The sequence below is a fragment of the Lolium rigidum genome, chromosome 3 (genome assembly GCF_022539505.1).
Source record: "Lolium rigidum isolate FL_2022 chromosome 3, APGP_CSIRO_Lrig_0.1, whole genome shotgun sequence".
NCBI lineage: Eukaryota > Viridiplantae > Streptophyta > Magnoliopsida > Poales > Poaceae > Lolium > Lolium rigidum.
In genome coordinates this window covers 378,240,631-378,257,284 of record NC_061510.1, presented here as the reverse complement: position 1 = coordinate 378,257,284, position 16,654 = coordinate 378,240,631, and the positions used below count along the sequence as shown (strand labels likewise).

At 45.7% G+C, this 16,654-nt stretch overlaps 1 protein-coding gene and 1 pseudogene across 1 annotated transcript; one reads left to right on the top strand and one right to left on the bottom strand.

Moving 5' to 3' along the window:
* The first annotated feature begins 7,096 nt into the window (after window positions 1-7,096).
* On the top strand, window positions 7,097-8,395 carry LOC124700619 (cytochrome b5-like). The gene is made up of 3 exons (XM_047232712.1): window positions 7,097-7,319; window positions 7,800-7,866; window positions 7,953-8,395. The coding sequence occupies exons 1-3, from the start codon at window positions 7,233-7,235 to the stop codon at window positions 8,204-8,206; spliced, it is 408 nt and encodes a 135-aa protein (XP_047088668.1). The 5' UTR covers window positions 7,097-7,232; the 3' UTR covers window positions 8,207-8,395.
* Window positions 8,396-9,956: 1,561 nt separating this feature from the next.
* Window positions 9,957-13,094, bottom strand: LOC124704375 (annotated as a pseudogene).
* Window positions 13,095-16,654: the final 3,560 nt, after the last annotated feature.

The window sequence follows — 16,654 nt, the reverse complement described above, 5'->3', positions numbered from 1 at the left end:
AATTTTTGAAGTTACTCTTGTTTTACCTTCCTATGCTTGTTACTTTGCTCTTCATGAACTTGTTTATTTACAAGATTCCTATGCATAGGAAGGATGTTAGACTTAAATGTGTTTTGAATTTGCTTCTTGATTCTCTCTTTTGCTTCAACTCGTATTTCTTGGGAGTGCATCATTAAAATTGCTGAGCCCATCTTAATGGCTATAAAGAAAGCACTTCTTGGGAGATAACCCATGTTTTTATTTTACTACAGTACTTTTGTTTTATATTTGAGTCTTGGAAGTTGTTACTACTGTAGCAACCTCTCCTTATCTTTATTTTATTGCATTGTTGTGCCAAGTAAAGTCTTTGATAGCAAGGTTGATACTAGATTTGGATTACTGCGCAGAAACAGATTTCTTGCTGTCACGAATTTTGATATGCCTCTCTGTAGGTAACTCAGAAAAATCTGCCAATTTACGTGCGTGATCCTCAGATATGTACGCAAATTTCATTCAATTTGGGCATTTTCATCTGAGCAAGTCTGGTGCCTCTTTAAATTCGTCTTTACGGACTGTTCTGTTTTGACAGATTCTGCCTTTTATTTCGCATTGCCTCTTTTGCTGTGTTGGATGGATTTTATTGTTCCATTAACTTCCAGTAGCTTTGGGCAATGTCCAGAAGTGTTAGGAATGATTGTGTCACCTCTGAACATGTGAAATTTTGATTATGCACTAACCCTCTAATGAGTTTGTTTCGAGTTTGGTGTGGAGGAAGTTTTCAAGGGTCAGCAGAGGAGGATGATATACTATGATCAAGAAGAGTGAAAAGTCTAAGCTTGGGGATGCCCCGGTGGTTCATCCCTGCATATTTCAAGAAGACCCAAGCATCTAAGCTTGGGGATGCCCAAGGCACCCCCTTCTTCATCGACAACTTATCAGGTTTCTTCTCTTGAAACTATATTTTTATTCGGTCACATCTTATGTACTTTACTTGGAGCGTCTGTTTGCTTTTGTTTTTGTTTATGTTTGAATAAATTCATGCTTGTGTGGGAGAGAGACACGCTCCGCTGTTGCGTATGAACACATGTGTTCTTAGCTTTACTCTTAATGTTCATGGCGAAGGTTGAAACTGCTTCGTTCATTGTTATATGGTTGGAAACAGAAAATGCTGCATGTGGAAATTGGTATAATGTCTTGAATAATTTGATACTTGGCAATTGTTGTGCTCATATGGATCATGTTTAAGCTCGTGCATCATGTACTTTGCACCTATTAATGAAGAACTACATAGAGCTTGTTAAAATTTGGTTTGCATGATTGTTCTCTAGAGTCTAGATATTTTCTGGTTAAGGTGTTTGAACAACAAGGAAGACGATGTAAAGTCTTATAATAGTTACAATATGTTCATATGTGAGCTTTGCTGCACCTTTTATACTTGAGTTTGCTTCAAACAACCTTGCTAGCCTAGCCTTGTATTGAGAGGAATTCTTCTCATGCATCCAAATCCTTGAGCCAAAAACTATGCCATTTGTGTCCACCATACCTACCTACCACATGGTATTTCTCCGCCATTCCAAAGTACATTACTTGAGTGCTACCTTTAAACTTATATTCTTTGCCTTTACAATATATAGCTCATGGGAAAATAGCCTTAAAAACTATTGTGGTGAAGAATATGTACTTATGTGTCTTATTTCTTAATAAGTTGCTTGTTGAGTGGTAACCATGTTTCTGGGGACGCCATCAACTTTTACACCTTTGTTGAATATCATGTGAGTTTCTATGCATGTTCGTCTTGTCTGAAGTAAGAGTGATTTTCATGATCAAATGGTTTGAGTATGCATATTGTTAGAGAAGAACATTGGGCCGCTAACTAAAGCCATGAATCATGGTGGAAGTTTCAGTTTGGACACAAAACCTCAATCTCTTATGAGAATATCATCTGTTGTTGAATGCTTAAGCATTGAAAGAGGAGTCCATTATCTGTTGTCTATGGTGTCCCGGTATGGGTGTCTAAGTTGAGAATGATCAAAAGCGAGAAATCCAATGCGAACCTTCTCCTTAGACCCTTGTACAGGCGGCATAGAGGTACCCCTTTGTGACACTTGGTTGAAACATATGCTATGCAATGATAATCCGTGTTAATCCAAGCTAATTAGGACAAGGTGCGAGCACTATTAGTACACTATGCATGAGGCTTGCAACTTATAGGATATCTTATACATAACACATATGCTTTATTACTACCGTTGACAAAATTGTTTCTTGTTTTCAAAATGAAAAGCTCTAGCACAAATATAGTAATCCATGCTTCCCTCTGTGAAGGGCCAATCTTCTACTTTATGTTGAGTCAGTTCACCTACTTCTTTCTATCTTAGAAGCAAACACTTGTATCAACTGTGTGCATTGATTCTTACATGTTTACCTATTGCACTTGTTATATTACTTTGTGTTGACAATTATCCATGAGATATACATGTTGAAGTTGAAAGCAACCGCTGAAACTTATATCTTCCTTTGTGGTGCTTCAATGCCTTTATTTTGAATTTATTGCTTTATGAGTAACTCTTATGCAAGTCTTATTGATGCTTGTCTTGAAAGTATTCTTCATGAAAAGTCTTCGCTATATGATTCATTTGTTTACTCATTATCTTTACCATTGCTTTGAATCACTTCATTCATCTCATATGCTTTACAATAGTATTGATCAAGATTATGATAGCATGTCACTTCAGAAATTATCCTTGTTATCGTTTACCTACTCGAGGGCGAGTAGGAACTAAGCTTGGGGATGCTTGATACGTCCCAAACGTATCTATAATTTCTTATGTTCGATGCTACTTTTATGATGATACTCACATGTTTTGTACACATTATATGTCATATTTATGCGTTTTCCGGAACTAACCTATTGACGAGATGCCGAAGGGACAGTTGCTGTTTTCTGCTGTTTTTGGTTTCAGAAATCCTAGTAAGGAAATATTCTCGGAATCGGACGAAATCAATGCCCGAGCATCCTATTTTTCCACGAAGCTTCCGGAACACCCGAGAGCCGGCAGAGGAGGGCCACATGGCCACCGGATGACAGGGTGGCGCGGCCGGGGCCCGGGCCGCGCCCCTATTGTGTCACCGCCTCGTCAGCCCTCCGACTCCGCCTCTTCGCCTATTTAAGCCTCCTCGACCTAAAACCTCGATACGGAAAAGCCACAGTACGAGAAACCTTCCAGAGCCGCCGCCATCGCGAAGCCAAGATCTGGGGGACATGAGTCTCTGTTCCGGCACGCCGCCGGGACGGGGAAGTGCCCCCGGAAGGCTTCTCCATCGACACCACCACCATCTTCATCAACGCTGTTGTCTCCCATGAGGAGGGAGTAGTTCTCCATTGAGGCTAAGGGCTGTACCGGTAGCTATGTGGTTAATCTCTCTCCTATGTACTTCAATACAATGATCTCATGAGTTGCTTTGCATGATTGAGATCCATATGATGAGCTTTGTAATCTAGATGTCGTTATGCTATTCAAGTGGATTTTACTTATGTGATCTCCGGAGACTCCTTGTCCCACGTGTGTAAAGGTGACAGAGTGTGTGCACCGTGTGGGTCTCTTAGGCTATATTTCACGGAATACTTATTCACCGAGTTATGATTTGAGTTGGATGTCTCTATGAAATTGTGGTGTGTTAGTACCTCCTATGAATGCTCAAAGTGACAAAGCATGGGGTGTTCATTAGTACTTGGGAATACATCTTTAATGTTTGCCTACATGATGAATTAGAGTTCGTTATCTTGCCAGAGAGTAATTCGGAATAGCATAGTGAAGTGCTTATTTATATTCCATTATGATTGCAATGTTGAGAGTGTCCACTAGTGAAAGTATGATCCCTAGGCCTTGTTTCCAAATACCGCAATCATTGCTTGTTTACCTGTTTTACTCGCATCTTTACTTCCTGCAATATTACTACCATCAACTGCACGCCAGCAAGCACTTTTCTGGGGCCGTTACTACTGCTCATTTTCATTCATACCACTTGTATTTCACTATCTCTTCGCCGAACTAGTGCACCTATACACCTGACAAGTGTATTAGGTGTGTTGGGGACACAAGAGACTTCTTGTATCGTGATTGCGGTGGTTGCTTGAGAGGGATATCTTTGACCTCTTCCTCCCTGAGTTCGATAAACCTTGGGTGATCCACTTAAGGGAAACTTGCTGCTGTTTTACAAACCTCTGCTCTTGGAGGCCCAACACTGTCTACAAGAATAGAAGCACCCGTAGACATCAGTGCTCCAACTCGCTCTGTCCCCTCTCTTTTTTACTTTCTCATCCATCATCATTCTAGTTTTGTTTGTAAGGGTATCTTCAGAAGCGACGCAAATGGACGCTGAGCGACCGTTTGCGTCCGCCGTGATCGGAAATGCGTCTGGGCCCTGCTCCAGCGGGGCGACGCAAAGTGACCGGGCCATTCGCGGCGACGCAAACCTGGCTCAAATATGCGCTAGGTTTGCGTCTCCGCGGACGCTCCGCGGTTGCGCCGAGTGTTCGCCGAAAAAGACGTAGGACCTTCCCGTCAGTGGCAGAGAGGCCGATATTATTCCCGCCAGTAGCCATTCCCCGCGCGAAATATAAAACTAGACCGGCGCGAGTAGTCCAGAAGCGATGGACGTCCTCGCCACCGCAGCCACCACCATGGATGCCGAGCAAACCCTCGCACCCGTCACCGCCCCACACTCCCCCGTAGCCACGACCATAGCCACAATGGAGGCTGCAGCTCCGGCGGAAGCAAAGCGGGCCGCCACCGGCGGCCGGGAGGCAAAGCCGAAGGAGGCAAAGAAGATGCTCTCCAAGGAGGAGAAATGCGTCGAGGCCGCGAAGCGTCGCGGCCGGCGCAAGAACCTGAAGGACAAGACTGATGTGGCCACCAACCAGTAGGCGTGGCAGATGCAGATGAAAGCCGGCGTCGCGCAAGTAGCCCTCCATCCGACCATAGCGGAGGTCTACATGCTCGTCAAGCGAGAAGGGATCGCCGGCGTCGGTCCTCCGGCCTCGTCGGTGAGCTCGGTAAGTTCGCAGCTGCGTCCTGGAACTCCCGCTCCCTTGCAGGGCCACCTGGCGTCGCGGTTCGCCTCCGGCGTGGCGCCGCTGCAGTTCAACGGGGCGCCGGTTCCCGACCTCAACCGGACGCCTAGAAGCGGTGACTCATGTCCGGGCGTGACACACAAGACATGCCAGCTGCCGGAGGAGAGGATGCCGGAGCCCCGCAACCTGTTCGACGATATGACAGCGCCAGCCCTGACGATGGACGACCCGGTATGTGAGCTCTCTCAATGTGTGCGATTGCCGTGTATCATCCGTCTGACGTGTGGTCATTCGTAGGACTATTGGAAGGACTGCCATGAGACAGACATCCATGCCATGATCTTTGGCGGCGGCTTCGTTGGCGACGACCGGGCCGGGACAGGCCCACAACATGAATGGGCACCGATGCAAGATGCGGAGGACATCGCTAGCACACGGCTGTTCGCCACCCAAGGCACTGAAACGCAGCCAACACCTGTGTGCGTCGACGACTTTGACGACGCGCCAACCGAGCATGTCCTCACCACGGATAATGCTACCAAGAAGAAGGGGGAGAGCCATAGGACAAAAGGATTCATTAACGACGAGGACAAGTGTCTGTGCGACGCGTGGCTGGCAACAAGCCATGACTGCATCAATGGCGCACAACAAAAGGGCAAGGTGTATTGGGCCAAGGTCATGAAGGAGTACAACGAGAAGAAGATGCACCCACCGTACCACATCCCAAGCCCTCGCACGGAAGAGTCCCTCAGAAAAAGATAGAACTACATCAAACAAGAGACAAGCAAGTTCTGCTCGACCGTCGAACATTGCAAAAACAACCCTGTTAGCGGCGCTGGCGTCATATCAGTGGTAAACAAGAAACAACCTTGATCATTCTATTTGATGTACATCATTCTATGTAATCATTAGTGGCTTTGGCGTGATTGCAGGTATCCCGGGCCTTGGAGAGGTTCAAGGCAGTGCATAAGAAGGACTACCATATGGTCCATTGTTGGGACAAGCTGAAGGACGCGCAAAAGTGGAGGACAAGCTTTGCGGCCTACGATGAAGCTGTGAAGAATGGGACAGCGGTCAACCTCGACGGCGAAGATGACGATCATGGCTGTCAAGCCCTTTCACCTCGTCCCCGCGGCCATAAGACTACCAAGGCCGATCTAGCCCGGGAGGCGCAGGCCATTGCGTTCACCCAGAGCATGGAGAAGATAATGGCGGACAATCTTGCCGCCTTGGCTGCTAGGGACGAGAAGAGGCGTCTGAAAAAAGAGGCCGCAACTGCCATCTACCACAACCTCGCGAAAGAGGTCATTGAGGTCCAAAGGATGGACGTCGAGGCCAAAAAGGCAGACGCCGAGGCCAAATTGCGTGACGCCGAGGCGAGGAGGATGGACGCCGAGGCCAAGACCCGTGCAGAAGACACAAGGATCATGCTTGCCGACTTGAGCGGCGTCGACGACGACACGAGGGCCTGGTTCATGAAGAGGCGCGCCGAAATCCGCGCGCGAGACGCCTGATCGCCATCGCCATGCGCCCAGCACCTTGGCCTCCTTTTGGACTTTTTTTTATTGCTGTTCAGGCCTTGTTGAGCCCCTTTTGAACTCCACTTTGCGCCGTACCATCTGCAAAGTGTGATGAACTTATTTCAGCCCTCAATTTGCGGCTGTAATTTCGTGCGAAGTTGACGCTAGTTCCTCTTTTTTGAATTTTGGCCTGCACCGAAAATGCGTCGTCCCGCTGGAGCCAGCCCAGACGCAAACGGACGTACGACCATTCCGCATCCGCTAGCCGCGGATAATTTGGACGTCCGAAATGCGTCGCGCCGCTGGAGTTGCCTGATGAATTTCGTCTTTCTGTGCAGCGAACTTACCGGTTGGAATCCATCATCTTCAAGATGTAACTCTGCGGACTGTGGGCCTTAAATTTTGGTTTGCTGGGTTACCTATTCGGCTACACTGGGCCGTAGCGGGCCATAACCCTAGCCATACGAGCAAAACTCTGACCGCAACTCCCCAAGCCGTTCTTCTTCGGCAGCAAGCCAAGCCGCGGCAGATTCAAGAGCAGATTCCTGCCCTTCTTCTTTCTCTGCAAGCCGCAGCAGATTCACCCACTCCGTCAAACAGTATACCCTCGTCGTCCTCCGATTTGATCAGGGAGAGGTTGGGAAGCGAGGAGGGGGGAGATGCCGACGCTGACGAAGCTCTACAGCATGAAGGAGGCCGCCCTCCACAACACCCCCGACGACTGCTGGATCGTCGTCGACGGCAAGGTAGCACCGCTTGCGCGATAGCGCCCCCTCTCCTCCCTCATACTCATCGCTGCCGATCTGGCTTGAACATCACCCGTAAGACCGGTAGTTAGGCGGTAGTTGTGTCATGTGCGGAACCGCCGGTGCGGTTGTTGCTAGTTGGGCGTCGACGCCGTCGGTAACGTGTTCGACGGAATGTCTAGGAGATGCTGCGCTCGCTTTCGTTGTGAGATGTCTGCAGAAACTGGAACCAAGGGTCTCTGTGAGTGGCGTGGCCTGCCAATACTGGGTAATGGCAATGCAAGGTTTATTGTGGGACAATTGTGCTAGGATACCTTATTTGTGTAGGCTCTATTCTTCTATTCAAAGAGAACACAGATGCCTCTGTTGAGGGCTTTGAGTCAAATTGAATTGGTTTCAAGAAGAGACATAATGCTTGGCCATATGTCCCCTTTTCTGATTGCTCAGAGAGCTTATGCCATGTTGATGGATGCGTTGCAGATTTATGATGTGACCAAGTATCTGGAGGACCATCCTGGAGGTGCTGATGTCCTGCTTGAGGTGACAGGTACCTCTCCTCCTGATGTCCCTTGCTCGGCACTTTCTATTTTCTCTTAAGTCTGTTTGATCATATATATGATAACTTGTTTGAAGGTAAGGATGGCACGGAGGAATTTGACGACGCGGGCCACAGCAAGGATGCCAAGGAGCTAATGAAGGATTACTTCATTGGGGAGTTGGACTTGGACGAGACGCCTGACATCCCTGAGCTGGAGGTTTACAGGAAAGAGCAGGATATGGACTTTGCCAGCAAGCTGCTGGCCAACGCGGGGCAGTACTGGGCCATTCCGGTAGCAGCAGTCGGGATATCAGCCATTGTCGCCATATTGTATGCACGCAAGCAGTGATGATCGATTATAGTTTCATTGGAGGACCATTTTGGGGGAAACAACCCATTTATAGCTGGTTATGGATGGAGATTACGTACTTCTGTTCAAAGTGGAAGATGTATTTCTGTATTGAGGCCTTAGGCACTTGAATACCACAAAATTGGTGGTGCTATTTTGTCATTCAATGGAAGGATTTGTTACAGACTCTGAACCATGTGTGCGATTTTAACCTCTTGAGGGCTTGTTGCAGCAGCTAGCATAATTTTGTTCCATGCCACCACTGCTATTTGCTTTTACAATGGCACCACGCCACTGTTAATTTCTAAATATTGTGATTTTCCAGTATCTTGCTTCCTTGTGGAAAAAGTAAAACTGAATATTTTTGTACCATTTGTTCTTTTGTACCATTCAATCCAAAATGTACTTTGCTGGTCCCTTGGTTTGATTGAAGCTTCCTGGGTTTGCTAATTTACGGCCATTGTTTTCCCACATTTTTTATGTTCACCTTTTTCTTTCCCTCACATTGCATCGCTTCACAAGGTGCATATAGTTGGGCAGTAGACTTCAGAAGGGTGGCGGGTGATTTTTGCTGGCCCCCTCTGATATATCTCTAGTGGTGATGTTTCACCATCAGTAGGTAAAAGTTAAAAGAAATCTTATTCTGTGGTACTACTGAGTAACCTGGAAGAATGCACTTGGCCTGATAGTACTGTGCAGGGTCTCCCTCAGATTGGATTGGATTTCCTTCAAGGCTGAGCAAAAGCCAACATGTGGAAGGTGGTGAGGCTGGTTCTGAGCTTCAACCTGAGGCTTGCTTGCAACTGCAACCAGCCAACGAACCAACAGCTACGGTTGAACCATTTCACCAATCCTTCCATTACACTGCATCTCATCTCATGGGCACATATATATACCAGGCCATGGGTGGCATATTGTTGTCCTCTTTCTTGTTGGAACTTCATAAGCTCTCAGCGGCAGCAGCATCACTGAAGCAGGGTGAAGCTGGGAACAAGGCAAGGCATGGTTCCTTTCAAAGGGGAGCATATATGCTTAATTTGCCGCAGAGAATGGTGTCTCGGAGGGGGTTTGGATCCATCGTCCTTGCTAAGGTAAAGTGTTTCTCCGGAATTCATGCGCTGCTATAGTATCGTGATGCATTTTGTAGTAGTACTCTTGTTGTGTTTCTCGTTGTGGTTTATATGAATAATACAAGTTCCTCTTGTTTGATCAAATAGGTTGCCCAAATAGTAATATGTAGGAAAGATCTCTATCTGATATATATAGCTTCTGTTTACCCTTTCTCCAAAGTAGCTGTACATGATCATCTCATTTTTGTCGAAAAAAGAGTGTATCTTCGTTGGTTACTTTCTGCCTCATGAAATGTTGCTTATCTTGTGGCATAATGGCACCGTATAAGCAATCAAGATTTGGACAAACCGAGAAATGCTACAGATGGGGAAACAATCGAAGGGTATTCAGAAAAAACAGCCCATTTATACATACCATTAGCGTTAGGATGAACCTGGTACGTTAAAAATAACAGTTAAATGATTGCAGTCTCAAGTTCCTCTGTGCAGAGAAATTAGCACCGTTTCATGCTTTATGTTGTAGTTTTTCTGATATTTGAGTTACGATTTCTTCAGCCTCGAATACTGTTGTAGGTTGCTTCCTTTGGTTCGTGTTATCTAGCACACGGAACAAGAAAATCGTTCATCTCAGCAACTTGGTTTAAAAATCAAAGCGGCAAGGAAAACAATGATAAATTATCTCAACCAACAGCATCTCTGTGTCACAAATTCAGAACATAATGATGGACAACATGCATATACTACAAGAAAGGCAGTCATATATAATTCAATGAAATATCCGTTTGCTATAAATACAAAATGTGCAACTGTAATCACCTAAATTGCAGTAACTAAGTTCACCAAAGTGTTGTGGCCAGTATATACCAAACAACAAATACATTTCCAGCCCTTTTAACAACTTACAAAACACACATATCAGCTTTCCTCTGCGCGACACCTGTCTCTCCTATGCAACCGTGGAACTGAATGAGCAAATGACCCGTTGCCGCGCACCTCATGGGACCTGACAACAACTTGAAGCTCGCTGATTCTCTTGATCTCATTCATCATACATAAGCCAGCAAAGTAGCCAACACAATCGAGAATGCCAAGACTGGGAGCGTCAATGGTTGTTTTGTTAGAGGGCTTGCATTAGGCAACCACGGATATGAGTCGGGGGACGGCATGACACAGTTATCACCATTGAAGTACACACGCCTTGGAAAGGCCCATCCCTTATCCAATGTGAAAGTCTCTGAGTCCTTCTGCATCAGTACTTCTGACTGCGCATTTCCCAGTGGACCAGCTTGATTAAGGAAATCATTGTAGAACTTCATTCCCCAGAACATCGCGGTATCATCTGAAGCAGAAGGAATAAACCCCATCAGACAGGAGGCACATTTTCATTAGGAAACCACAAGTAAAATAGTTCACAAAATGACTTACTTATGCGGCCTCCATATGGGGTAAGTGGCTTGTAGTTGAAGCTAAAAAGCTTGGTGATATTATTGAAGTTAGGATGCTGGGCAACTAAGTTCCAGTCTGAATAGTTCATGCGGTAGTTGAAGTTTGTGATAGTGACTTTCACTCTCCAGTAGTCCTTGTAGTTGAGCTTCACATGCCAGTGGACTCTTATCGGGCACATGTGGGAAGTACATTGGACAAGAGGCTGGCCGGTAATTTTGCCAGGACCATTGATGGCAGATTGTAAATAAGGCGAATTGTCACTGTAAAATGCATAGGGTTCATAAGAAATTTTGCAGAAAATTGGAACCTTAATAGAAAGTGAAAGAGCAACAAGTTGTACTCACTTTACGCAGCTTCCTGGATGAGTGACATTGTTTTGACAGCCACAAGAGCATGTTGGGCAGTTCACAATAGTGTCATTGTAAAATGATGAAAGAGATACACAGCAGGTTGGAGTCTTCTGAGCAAGAAATTGGGAGTATGTGCAGGTCACATTCCAGGTCACTGTGAATAGATAAATTATTTGTTAAAATACATTAAATAAAGAAGGTTATCTGCAATCAAACACAAGCATATGTATATGGAGCCAATCTGATGCTCCATGGATTTGACATGCATTATTGGCATTAGAACAAAACTGACTAAAATAGGCTGCCTGAGCTAACATCGATTATAGGTGATGAACTCATCTCCCATCGAGAACAAATCACATGTCATTTCAATGGTTTCACTCCTTCCACTAACCCTACACAAAATGTAACCTAGCATTCATCCATCTTTAAGGAGCAGAAACATGCTAAACTAGTAATACGATGTGTTCAGCTTACTAATGCATTTGCACAAAGTATTCAAGCAACTGAAAGCAAGCAGCAAGGAGGAATAAATGGGCAACTTACTAAGAGCTTGGGTTGCCCTGCGCCCGTCTGAGGAGTAAAACCTGGTAGGCTTGCCAACAATAGCACGCCCACATGTGTACCCAGGACCTGGGGCCTTGAGAGTGAAATTTCTCGGCACCTTAACCGTCTTATTGGTAGTCCCAGCAAGACCTACACTGATCTGGAAGGAGGAAGCAGCGTTTGCTGGGTCCTGGTTGAATGTCTTTATAACTCCCGCCTTGCAGCAATTGGCAATTTGCTGGTTGAATGGGGTGCCTGGAAGAAGATCGACAATATTTGGCTCCTTCTTGCAGCAATGGGGAGGGCTGCTCTTGAACTTTGAGCAATCACCCTGCTCAGTGGCCTGAGCCCCCACCATCGACCAGATGACCTCCTTCTTCGCCCACGCCCACCCCAGCGACCACCCAGGCGCAGAGATGTGCCGGAACTGTTGGTAGTTGAACATTGTGACTGTTGCCTGCACATCACAAGTTTGGAGAGAAAAATCACGAGACAGCCTTACAGCATGACCAGATATATCTGTAATCGGCTGATGACTGCACTTGTTTGGTGGATAATATATTGTTTGTAGCAAAGTTTGTAATCGTTCATTGGCTGGTTCTACTTGTCAAGGTAAAAAACTATTGAGTAAAAAATCATCGACTGATAGGTTGAGATGAAAGGCTGTTGATGTGAAGGGGTGCTACTTACAACATAACCATCAGGAGTCCAACTGATAATATCCCATTTTATGGTGATGTTGCCGTTCGGATCCAGCGAATCATAAGCCTCTGCACGATCAAACAAAGGTTGCATGTCAGACACACATATATGGAAACAAGACAATAGAACAAGCTGAATTACACAGTAGATGGACTTCTATGATACATCCATGCTCCTATTTGCAAGATCTATCCGCTTGAATTGACAACTGGGCTTTTAAGCTGCAGAACACAACTGATTGAGACGTTTTCACTAACTAATTTGCTTCCCTCCTGAACAGATCTATCGCTACACGGCTCGAAGCAAGGGAGCTTGGGACAGGAATCAGCAGAGAGTGGCACTGTGGAAGCTTGACATGCGTCAGATGGGGATATAGCTTTGCTAATTCGGGTTCAGAAGTCTGAAACGAGCTGAATTAACCCAGTGGGATCTTAATTAGAAGCCACCGACACCGAGCTGGAGCCACCGACACCGACAGGACTAGCGAAATGGGAGTGGCATTGACCGGCACGCAATCCGAACCTCGCGGCCGCTCCGTCTCACGAATACAACGCGGCGATCGGGCAGCCGGATCTAACCAATTCGCCGGTTCCCGGCAGGACGCGGCACCATCGAGAGAGTGAGAAGGACCGGGCGGGGCGAGGGCAGGTAAAGGAGAGGAGAGGAGGCGAACCTGTGGTGGCCGGCGCGGAGAAGAGCAGCACCGCGGCGAGCAGCACGGCGCAGCAGGCCGCCGCGGATCCACCAACCGCCGCCATTTCCCTTTCCCACCCGCTACTGCTCCACCGACACTCCCTGTTCCGCAGGCAACAGCTACACCGCCGATCCCCGCTTCACTCGGTACGGCGGCGAATGCAGCCGCGGTGGCGCTCGCCCGCCGGGAGCTGGAGATCTGATGCGGCTGGGGGCGAGGAAGAGGTGGTGGTGGTGGGAGCGGAACTTAAAGCATGTGCTGCCGCGGCCGTCTCCCCTGTTTTTACTGCGACGAGACGCGGGTGCGCTCTCAGACGCTTCCTCCCGCGCCTTGCTGGGAATTATATCGCGGGGGAGGATCGTTTTTTCTTTGTATCCCAGATGTGACAGCCCAACCTCTGGGACGGTTTTTGACTGAAATGCCCCTCGTGCATACAGCTGTTGGGGATGCATGGATGTTCGGACAGGGACTGCGACCTCGCGGCTCTGGCGCTGGGAAATTGGATATTCGTATTTGAAGACAGACAAATTCAGCACCGCATCAGCAAACTTTTATCATAGATCTGAGTATCTGACCATGTATTCCCTCCAAATAAACCTGACCAAAGTTTGATGCCAAAGTGTCACGACTTTGTTTTAACGAGACTTGGCCGAATGCGACAGCCAGTTTGCTCACAGAGATTCAGTTAAGTAACGGCAAACTTGGGGTTGGCTCCCATGTTATTATTGCAGATAACAAACAGCTTCAGTATCGATTGTCAGTGACAAACAATTCGCATTTACTGAGTTGACGACATGATATGCTTATTAGGGTTTTTCCTAAATTGAACCATATTTCTTACCTTGAAACAGAGGATGCAAACTCGAAACGGGGGCCGAACTATACAAGTAGCCCTCTATATTCAAACTCTTTGAATTTGTATTTCAATTAAAAAAATATATAAAACAAAAATCTAGAGGTAGCCAATGATGTTGTGCAAAATAACAATGCAAACTACTTTGTATAGGCTACACACAAAAAAATGAAAAGATCTAACAAATTTTATAGTGAATAGTGCACATTTGAACACTATATAATTTTTTAGATTTTTCTTTTTTGTGTGTCGCCTAGAATATAAATCAGTCCATATAGAGATTTTACACGGTTATAGTACTCATCACTGGCTACCTCTACAATTTTTCTTGAAACTTACAATATGATTTTCAAAAGTTTAAAAATAAAGAGTTACATGTAGCTCGGCATCCATTTTCCCCTCTTTGATTTGATGTGCTCCTACTAGGGGTGTAAACGGATGGAATCGGATTTTGCTCATACCATATCTTTTACCATTTATTTTCTCGGATCCGAATCCGAGCGGATTTTGACCAGTTTTGGATTCAAATACGAATATGCCGGATTGCGTATTTAGATCAGAAATGGGATGGACTCGGACCGAAAACAAAAAATAGTCGGATATATACTTTCACCGGTAAATAGTTAAAGTCCTTGCAAATTTTTAGAAGATTCAAACCTTGGGTCTTGTGTAGTTAGAAAAAAGAAATACAATACACTAAAAAACAAGCATTGGTTGAAATTTAGAACTAAACATGGTTGCCAAATGAATTTGTAACTCAATAACTACTAACCTTGTGAGATTGGCCTTGGATTTTGACTCAAAAATTGAATTATCCGGTTTAAAATCTTTGGATTATCCTAATTAAGTTTTAGATAATTCATATTCACATGCTATTTGCTATACCGTATCCGGAGCACCACTTCAAAATTGAATATCCTTATTCACCAGATTTTTTAAAATTAAATATGGATACCTTAAAACGGATTCAAGGCCAATTTCGGCGCGAAAAACTATCCTATCTGTTTTGATCCCTGGCTCTACATTTGTTCAGCATAATAGTCTTTTACCCACTTGGTGTCTTGGTCATTCGTTGCAAGTGGAAATAATTACCAAAACGGGTCACGCATGTGTCCTATCTGATCAGGTTTAACTAAATTCCCACAAATTCATCGTGTTCAGACAGAAACACGCAACGCGTCTGGAAGAAGAAAAAGGGAGAAGAAGATTCACGGCCACGCTTGGCTCCCCATGGCTCTAACTGCTAGCTAGCGACAGTGATGGATGCACCATAGACAGCAATGCCTCGACGTTGCCGTTTCACTTACTACTCGCTACTATTTTGTCATTTCGTCGATGAACAATGGCAGCCCTACCATCCGACTACCGCATCACCATGCCAACTGCCAAGGAGTGTTTTGTTCCAGTCACAGCCCCATACTGCACGCGAGTCTCCCTCGAACTCTCGATGGCGAGGGGCAAAACCGGAAACTCTCAATCACCACCAATCTTTTAGAGCAGGCTGATTAAACTAATGGTGTGGGGTGGCGAGTGTCATGAGAGGCTAAACCACACATGCAGGCCGACACCTCGGGGAATAAACAAGCGCCCCTCTCCTCCCCTCTTTCTGTCGGTGGAGGAGATTAACAGCGGCGCACGCGATTCACAGATGATTAGCGCGCGCGAGCTAGGCCACCGACTAACGCCGTCCCCCCCCCCCCCCCCCCGTCGCCGTCCCGCCGGTTGGTGCCGTTACCTGGACGTACCAACAACCCCGTCGCGTGATAGCACTAACAAATTCCAGAGCCATCCTTTTTCTATTCCTGTTTTTTTGTTGTTCATCGGTCAGTGTTACCTAGCATCAAGATCTCCAGCTGTATGTGTGTGTGCGTAGCCTGTTGCCCAGCTCTAACAACCTCGTGGACATGTTCTTTTCTGTCTCTTTTTTCACTTGTTGATTATTATTGGGGAAGGGCATGGAATGAATGGGGTTTATTGTAGCTGATGGCTGACAGTGTGGTCCGCATGGCAGTGAGTGCAGGGAATGTGACAGTCTCCATAGTTGACTAGCTCCAGAGGGTGGATGCGCATGTGCATGGCTTGCGGGTGGATATTAACCTCTGGACATTGTAAAAGATCAGTTAACGCTCAGCACTGAACACTGGGCTCTTAAGTGTGGAACATGCGAGATGCATGCCTCATGTACCAGCGGGGGAAATGATGAACTCTTATGAATTTTCACGCTAGCTAGTCCTGGCTGCAGATTGTCAAATGGTTTTAAAGCTAATGGCACCAAGGAATTGAAGATTCTGTGGCGAGAGCCTGGTCTTGTAAGCTCTTTTGCAGCGATATACAAATAACATGGGATGTTTTGTATATGGTAGTGACAAACAAATTGTTGCAATATGTTACATTGATACTAGTTTGGTCATATATACAAATAAAATTCAATCTCAATTAGGCTAAGAATTTATTAAGAGGTAGCACAATGATTTAGAAGAATTATATACTGGTTTTAGATGAGTTCTGAAGCTTAACATTGCGACGGATTCTACAAACGAAATGTTGAGTACATCATTGTTATGACAATAACTAAAGAGGGTGTTTGAGTCAAGAATGTTCTTTTAGAACTTGGTGTAGTTTCTCGAGTGTCAGAACTATGAAACTATATTATATGCGATAATATTGGTAACATAAATCAGACCAAAGAATTAAGGTTCCAACAAACATATACAAATGTCAGCTCATTGAAAATGAGTGATGCGTGTAGACGCAAATATTTTGCAAAGTACATATGGATCTAAATGT

What these genes read in the sequence shown, in the direction of transcription:
- LOC124700619 (XM_047232712.1), top strand. Translation starts at nt 7,233, where the DNA reads ATGCCGACGCTGACGAAGCTCTACAGCATGAAGGAGGCCGCCCTCCAC. An exon ending in GGATCGTCGTCGACGGCAAG is followed by an intron (nt 7,320 to 7,799) that starts GTAGCACCGCTT and finishes GATGCGTTGCAG; the next exon opens with ATTTATGATGTGACCAAGTA. An exon ending in TGTCCTGCTTGAGGTGACAG is followed by an intron (nt 7,867 to 7,952) that starts GTACCTCTCCTC and finishes ACTTGTTTGAAG; the next exon opens with GTAAGGATGGCACGGAGGAA.